This window comes from Psammomys obesus, unplaced genomic scaffold (genome assembly GCF_907164565.1).
Source record: "Psammomys obesus unplaced genomic scaffold, mPsaObe1.curated_primary_1811, whole genome shotgun sequence".
NCBI classification, from domain to species: domain Eukaryota; kingdom Metazoa; phylum Chordata; class Mammalia; order Rodentia; family Muridae; genus Psammomys; species Psammomys obesus.
Genome location: NW_026596466.1, coordinates 1,963,102 through 1,971,457, shown reverse-complemented (window position 1 = coordinate 1,971,457; position 8,356 = coordinate 1,963,102). Strand labels below are relative to the sequence as shown.

General features: G+C 55.3%; 1 protein-coding gene across 1 annotated transcript; it reads right to left on the bottom strand.

The window, feature by feature from the left end:
• Positions 1-3,629: 3,629 nt before the first annotated feature.
• Positions 3,630-7,192, bottom strand: Actb (actin beta). The gene is made up of 6 exons (XM_055598690.1): positions 7,095-7,192; positions 6,021-6,149; positions 5,695-5,934; positions 4,807-5,245; positions 4,527-4,708; positions 3,630-4,404 (listed from the first exon to the last, which is right to left on the bottom strand). The coding sequence occupies exons 2-6, from the start codon at positions 6,141-6,143 to the stop codon at positions 4,261-4,263; spliced, it is 1,128 nt and encodes a 375-aa protein (XP_055454665.1). The 5' UTR covers positions 6,144-6,149; positions 7,095-7,192; the 3' UTR covers positions 3,630-4,260.
• Between the last annotated feature and the right edge of the window lie 1,164 nt (positions 7,193-8,356).

The following is an 8,356-nucleotide window of genomic DNA, read 5'->3' as shown; positions in this document are numbered from 1 at the left end:
GGTCTGATGACCGTAGTTCAATCTCAGGACCCACATGGTGGAAGGAGACTCGGCTCCCACAATTATCCTCTGACTTACACACAGAGAGAGGCATGAATGCACAGGCATGCACGCATACACACTTTAGTACATGAAATAAATGAAAACAAAATTTATTTATTTATTTATTTTTTTGCCAGGCATGGTGGTGCACACCTTTAATCCCCATACTCACACTCGGGAAGCAGAGGCAGGCAGATCTCTGTGACTCTGAGGCCAGCTCGGTCTACAGAGTGAGTTCCAGGAAAGCCAAGGCTACACAGAGAAACCCTGTCTCAAAAACAAAATAGAACAACAAACCCAGAACCAAAAAAAGGCTGTGTGTGTGTACACATGTGAATACACATATGGGGGTCAGGGACCCCCCTGGGATGCCCTTACTCCCTACCTGGGTGGAGGCAGGCTCCTTTGCTGTTTGCTTCTGTGTAAACCCTGACAATTGGCCTGAACTTGAAGAGTTCTGCCTCCCATCCTGCCGTGGGAATGCTGGGGTTACAGGTGTGCTTGACAGACATGGAATCCAAAATCAGTTCCTCACGGTTTCGCAGCGAGTCAATGGCTTCACCCACTAAGCCATTTCCCCAGCCCTCCAGATGCGGGCTGTCGCACACTTGCATGCAGCCTGTGTGAGCAAATAAGCAAATTCTTCATTGTACGAAATTGAAATGCACTCAAGTCCCACATAGAACTCAGCTGAGCACCAAGAGCAAGCTTCCCTGGCAGGGGGTGTGGCTTAGCGGCAGAATGCTCACCTGGAGTCTTCCAGTGAGGGGCTGCGTGGTTTACATAGTCCTGGGCCATCCAGGACTGACACTTTGCCTCTTTGATGTTTGTTTTCTTTTGCTCTTTTGAGACAGAGTCTCAAGTATCCAAGGTTGAATCTGAACTTGTGACACCCCCACACACACACACCTCCCACAAGCTGAAATGGCAACCCTGTACCATCCTGCCCAAATCATCTCACCTGTATGCTGGACTTGCTATCAGCATGTGCTACAGGAGACTCTATCGAACACCACACGCGCGCGCGCGCACACACACACACACACACACACACACACACACAGCTTTTGCCCTGGGAGGGCCATCCTTCCGCTCTGCCCTAGCACATGCCCTTGTTCTGGTGCCAGAAAAATGGATGTTCTGCCAGCCTTCCCTCCCGAGCCTGGCATGTGTTCAAATCCTGCCACTGTCCCTCTAGAGCTGCCTCAGTTTCTCCACGGAGGCGCCCTGCAAACAGTAGTGTGGCTGTGAGCAGACTCCCTCTGTCCTCTTCATAAGACTCCATAAAGGAAGACCCGGAATCCCCCCACCCCAAGGCTGCAAAGGTGACCGTCAGGGTCAGAGCTGCCTCACAGGGAGCCAGTGACCTGAGAAAAACAGAGCCAGCTGGGGTGGAGTTTGCAGAGGTAAGACCGGCCTGTTGCAGAGGAAAGAGGGAACAGAGCAGAGTGTGCCCGTGGAAGAGCAAAATTTTCACATTTCTGGGAAGCAGAGTCAAGGGTGGAGGCAACTTTCACCTATTAGGGCACTCACCCACTTTGTTTTTTGTTTTGAGACAGGGTCTCCATGTAGCCCAGGCTGGCCTCTAACTTACTGTGTAGCCAAGGATGACCTTGGGCTGCAGATCCTCCTGCTGGGAATCAAACCCAGCATGGCAGGTAAGCCCTCTGTCAACTGAGCTGCTACAGTACGGGAGGTTTTGGGGAAGCATTCAGGAGCTGGAGGCAAGAGGATCAAAAAAGCATAGGAGATAGACTTCTCTGGATGTGTGGGGCCTTGGTACTACCTCTGGTACTGGGAGAGAGAAAGAAAGAAAAAAGCAAACAAACCACGCACAGTGACAGGCTTTGTTGGAGGCGGTCTTGAATAGCCAGTTTGCCTGCTGGAGCCTGGAAGGGGGCAGGGCCAGAGACTATGCCAGATTCTCTGGAGGCTGCGCTTGGGATCCTTTAGGGCGGACTGAAGGAGCCTCATCTGCTGGTGTGCCCATTTCTCAAATGGCGACCTGGCAACCCGTCTGTGTCCTGTACCCGGTAGGTAGCGTTTTGTTACCCAGCTTTGTCCCCAACTCCACGCTAGACTCCAGCCCACACTTGCCTGCCTGCCTTGGTCACCCCTCCATTCTGTCTTCCCTGGTCCATGTATGGGCCTCTACTCCTTTTTCTTTTGTCTCTTTTGCGACAAGGTCTTGCTATGCACCTCTGGTTGTCTGGGACTTAACTAAGTACATGAGGCTGACCTTGAACTCCACATCCACCTGCCTCTGCTTGCAGAGACTGGAATTAAAGGTGGCTATAGTCACGCCCAGCCTGACTGGAAAGAAAAAAAAAAAAAAAAAAAAAAAAAAAAGCCTAGGCTTTGTTCTCACCTGAGGCGGTTTATTATTTTAGGGTTGTTTGAGGCAGGGCCTCATGTATCCCAGGCTGGCCTATCTCATTATGTACTCGTACTGGTCCTCCTGCCTTCACCTCTGAAATAACAGATTTATGGACTCATTGCTTTAAGATAGGGTCTCACTGTGGAGGCCAAGGTGGCCTTAGACTTGCCTCAGCCTCAGAGCTGGGATGACAGGTGTCCACAGCTGGCCGCTGAATTTTGCCATCACTGCTAGTGAGACTACACCCGACACTATTACCCAGTGTTCTTTAGCATGGCCCCTGCTCGCCTTATTTGGAACCTTGTCTGTGTATGCATTTGCCTTCCCTTATGGACTTACAGTGCTCACCATACACTGGATACCTCCTGAAGGCATGGTCTGGTTTCTGTGTTGCCCAAGTGATTGCTTGGTGAATGAATGATGGATGGGGTGGATGGATGGACTGATAGCGTACAGTTGAGTGGAGAAACAGGTGGGCGGATGGACAGATGAATAGGACTCTTGACCAACTATAGTAGTTCTCTCTGTGTGAACACATGGTCCAGGTAGAAGCTACTTATAGCCACCCAGCCATGCATGGGTCACCATGTACAGGAGCTGGAACGGAGTGCCAGGTCTTCTTGGACTCCCTACCCCAAAGGGACTTATTTTCATAGGAGCCATTTCCTCCATCTTCAGCCCTGGGTGACCCTTAATCCAAGGCTCTCACAGTTTCAGGGAAAATAACCATCCTGGGAAGCCTTCCCCTTCTGATGTCAGCCAGGCCTGGAAAAGGGAGGGGCAGCTAAGATTGCTGACAGCACAGAAAAGCAGCCTCTAGCACTCAGGGCCTGGACTCAGAGGGCCCAGGCAGCAAGGCTCCCCCCTCCAGTCAGGACAACTCCACTTCCAGGTGGCAGGAGAGGGTGCTGATCTCCCTCTGTTAGATTCTCCTCTAACACAGGCAGAGGTAGCAGGGCCCCAATTTAGCCCAGGGGGACTCCAAATCCAGGAAGGTAAGGCACCTCTGCAGCTCCCTACCCAAGATACAAACTCAGTAATTCACAAGATGGGGTGTTTCTGTGGGGAACCTGGTCTGTGTGCCCTCCCACTAAATATCAGGCAAGGCCCAGCCCACCCTAGATTTCAACTCCTTGAAGAACTGGAGCTCCATCCTCTCTGCCCCACCCAACTCGCTACCCACACCCAGTAAAGCCACAAGCCAAGTCTGTAAGGTGTGCACTTTTATTAAATGGTCTCAAGTCAGTGTACAGGCGAGCCCTGGCTGCCTCAACACCTCAACCCACTCCCTAGGAGACCAAAGCCTTCATACATCAAGTTGGGGGGACAAAAAAAAAAAAAAAAAAAAAAAAAAAGCCACGGAGGCTGACCATTCAAAAATTAAAAAACAAAAGTAAAGAAGTATTAAGGCGGAAGATTTAAAAAAATTTTGCAGTACATAATTTACACAGAAGCAATGCTGTCACCTCCCCAGTGTGGACTCAGGGCATGGACTTGGCCATCCTCCTCTTGGGAGTGGGGGTGGCTTACGGGAGGGTGAGGGGCTTCCTGTAGTAGTATCTCATGGATACTTGGAATGACTATAAAAAAAAATGTACAATCAAAGTCCTCAGCCACATTGTAGAACTTTGGGGGATGCTTGCTCCAACCGACTGCTGTCGCCTTCACCGTTCCAGTTTTTAAATCCTGAGTCAAAAGCGCCAAAACAAAAAAACTTAAAAAAAAAAAAATTAAAAAAATAAACAAAGCCATGCCAATGTTGTCTTTTTTTTTTTTTTTTTCTGCGCAAGTTAGGTTTTGTCAAAGAAAGGGTGTAAAACGCAGCTCAGTTAACAGTCCGCCTAGAAGCATTTGCGGTGGACGATGGAGGGGCCGGACTCATCGTACTCCTGCTTGCTGATCCACATCTGCTGGAAGGTGGACAGGGAGGCCAAGATGGAGCCACCGATCCACACAGAGTACTTGCGCTCAGGAGGAGCAATGATCTGAAGAAAGCAAGACACAGTGATGGTGAGAGAGAATTCTTCCCGGAAGCCAGGATGGTTGCTCTGGCAACTACAGCCCCCCCCCCCCCCCATGGATCCAGGCCTAGGGATGCTTAGCTCACCTTGATCTTCATGGTGCTAGGAGCCAGAGCAGTGATCTCTTTCTGCATCCGGTCCGCAATGCCTGGGTACATGGTGGTACCACCAGACAGCACTGTGTTGGCATAGAGGTCTTTGCGGATGTCAACATCACACTTCATGATGGAATTGAATGTAGTTTCATGGATACCACAGGATTCCATACCTGAGAAAGTGAGAGAGGTCAGACTTAACTTACAGTGTGGTCCCAAGCGTTGGCCACCTTTAGATGGAGAAGGGACAAACTAGGCCACTGCAACTCACCCAGGAAAGAAGGCTGGAAGAGAGCCTCGGGGCAGCGGAACCGCTCATTGCCAATAGTGATGACCTGGCCATCAGGCAGCTCGTAGCTCTTCTCCAGGGAGGAGGAGGATGCAGCCGTGGCCATCTCTTGCTCGAAGTCCAGGGCAACATAGCACAGCTTCTCTTTGATGTCACGCACGATTTCCCTCTCAGCTGTGGTGGTGAAGCTGTAGCCACGCTCAGTCAGGATCTTCATGAGGTAGTCTGTCAGGTCCCGGCCAGCCAGGTCCAGACGCAGGATGGCATGAGGGAGAGCGTAGCCCTCATAGATGGGCACAGTGTGGGTGACCCCGTCTCCGGAGTCCATCACAATGCCAGTGGTACGACCAGAGGCATACAGGGACAGCACAGCCTGGATGGCTACGTACATGGCTGGGGTGTTGAAGGTCTCAAACATGATCTGCAGAGAAAAATGGGGCATTGTCAAGCTCCTAAAGCCACAAGGAACAGTGAGGGCAGGTGAAACTGTAAGGACAGATTTGGACATGCAAAGAGTGCAAGAACACAGCTAAGGTAAGTGTGCTGGGAGTCTCAGGACAGGGGCTCCACTTAATACTGTGCAGCTACTGAATACACACTCCAAGGCCACTTATCACCAGCCTCATTAGCTTTGTCACACGAGCCATTGTTAGTACCTACACCCACAGCACTGGAGGGTTTTAAACACCTAGTCAGAAAGGCAATCGAGAGAAAAAAAAGACCTCATCTGGGAAAAAGCAGAAACTGCAAAGTTCCAAGGGAGACTCAGCTCAGAGAAGAGAGTCCTATGGGAGAACAGCAGAAGAAAGACAATTGAGGAAGGGCGTGGCCCAGAAGCTGGCAGAGGAGGCGGCGGGCACCCTCGCTGACCTGGGTCATCTTTTCACGGTTGGCCTTGGGGTTCAGGGGAGCCTCGGTGAGCAGCACGGGGTGCTCCTCGGGGGCCACACGCAGCTCGTTGTAGAAGGTGTGGTGCCAGATCTTCTCCATATCATCCCAGTTGGTGACGATGCCGTGTTCAATGGGGTACTTCAGGGTCAGGATGCCTCTCTTGCTCTGGGCCTCATCACCCACGTAGGAGTCCTTCTGACCCATACCCACCATCACGCCCTGCGGGGGGAAACTGCGTTCTCAGCACCGGCATGGCCACCCAGGAACACTCCAGATCACACTACCCGCAAAGAAGGGTCACTTACCTGGTGCCTAGGGCGGCCCACGATGGAGGGGAAGACGGCCCGGGGAGCATCGTCGCCCGCGAAGCCGGCTTTGCACATGCCGGAGCCATTGTCGACAACGAGCGCAGCGATATCATCATCCATGGCGAACTATAGGGGCACAAAAGAGGGCTGTGGTCACCGCGGGGCCACCCGGCGCAGCCGCTGCCGCCCTGCCCACTTCCGGCACGCCGCGGCCTGAGGCCGCCAGGGGGCGCGCGCCCCAGCTCGGGGGACAAAGGAAGCCCAGGCCGGCCGCGTTATTACCATAAAAGGCAAACGCTGGTCCGGGGGCGGCCCCGCGGCAGGAAGCCAGACCTCCGCCCCCTCCCCAAACGGGCGCAAGCTCGCCCCGCCTTCGCCCCGCCGGCGGGCCACTGGAGCGCGCGCGGGAGGCGACCACACCCAGCAGGAAGCGCGAGCAGACGTCCCAAGACGCCGCGACCCCGCCCCTCGGCGCAACGGCCCCGCCCTCGCCCAACCCCGGGCAGCCGCGCGTCAAGCCTCACTACGCACGCGCAACCCTCAACGCGGAGGGGGTGGGTAGAGGAAGGGCTCGCTCCCCGGCGCGCACGCGCCCCAGGACCCCGCGAGATAGAGCGCGCACGCGCAATGGCGTCCCAGCCCCCACCCGGCCGAGCCGGCCCCGCCGCGCCCGCCAAGCCGAACGGGCAAACCGGTTTGGACAAAGACCCACAAGCCATCAAGGCGTGACCGTAGCGTCCGGTCCCCGACACTGCGTGCCCCTCGAGGGGGCCAGACACGGCTCCACGCCCGCAAGTCGCATCGGCTCTCCCAGCGCCCACCCCGCGACCCCAGTGGGCACCCCAAGCCTCGTGCTCCGGGGCGGCGCGGGCCCACGAGCAATCTACACCGCACAGTGCGGCTGCACAGGGTCCACGCCCCGAGCGCCCAGCGAGCTCTGCGAGCGTCGGCTCCGCGGCGCGGGGGCCCCCTCCGCCCTCCCCGGGGTCCCTCCCGGGCTCCCTCGCGGCCCCGAGCGAGGCGGCCGCCGTGGGGGAGCTGCGGCCCGCTGGGCCCGGTGGCGCTGCTTACCTAGTGGCGGGTGTGGAGCGGCGGCGGAGGAGCTGCGACAAGATCTCTCGCGGGTGGACGCGGACTCGACAGTGGCTGCGCGTTGCGCCGCCGGGTTTTATAGGACGCCACAGCGGCCACTCGAGCCATAAAAGGCAACTTTCGGAACGGCGCGCGCTGATTGGCCCCGCGCCGCTCACTCACCGGCCTCGCCGCACAGCGCAGCTTTTACCCTTTTTATCCTTTTGCAAAAAAAAAAAAAAAAAAAAAGAGAAAGAGAGAGAGAGAGAAAGCGAGATTGAGGAAGAGGATGGAGAGTTTTGGCAATGGGTGCTGGCTTCATAGGCCCGGACATGTACGAATAGCCTCCGCCCTTGTGGACACTACGGGATTCAGTGGAGCAGGCCTGCATTCTGGGGTCACTCACCCACCCTAGGACCCTCTGGGTCTGAACGTCACGTGAACACCGGGCACCTAGGTGGGCAAGGGTCAGCGTGGAGGCCCGGGCTCTGTTGACGTGGCCTCTTGTTGGAGGGACACGCGGGGCCTGGATTGAATGGGCAAGGAGTCACTCCCCCTTGCTGGCAATAACCAGAAAGCCAGATCTGGGTGCCTTCTGGTGGGGTTCCAGTATGTTGGGTGTGTTGGGGGTACAACTTAGAAGCAGGACTGTGTTTGGAGGGGTCTTCACGGATCTTGGCCACTTAGCGGCTGAAGGCCACAAGGACTCGGCCAAGGACAGGGCAAGCCCCGGTGGTCCAGAGACTCTGCAGCTCTCCCCTGCCCCAGCCCTAGAAAAGAACTGTGCTGTCTAGAACAAGCAAAACTTGTCATGGAGTCCTGCGCTTTTGGAGGGCTGCCTGATCACACCCAGGCAAGACTAAGCCTGGGCCCGTTAGCTAGTGGCTCTGGGTGACTGCCAGGCAGTGGGCTGGGGCCCACCATCTATCCTGTCATGTGCAGCCACAGCTGAACTGTGCTCTAGTCCAAGTGTGCAGGCTGTGGGGACCCTGGGAGTGACAGACTGCTGGTGGGGGGAGGGGTTGGTGGTCACAGGAGCCCCAACTTCTCCAGAGAAGACGCTCCCCAACATGGGTCTACTTAGCAAGCTTCAGGCAAGACCTGAAGAGATCAGGAAGCTCTTCAGCCAATACTACACACAAGAATCAGGGCCGAGGTCAGAAAGACACAAGGCTGCTGAGAGAGGGTGTCAGAGAGCTGGACTTAGGCAAGAAGAGTCCTTCAGGTGAGATGCTCAGGGCCTGTGATGCCTTTGCACAGGC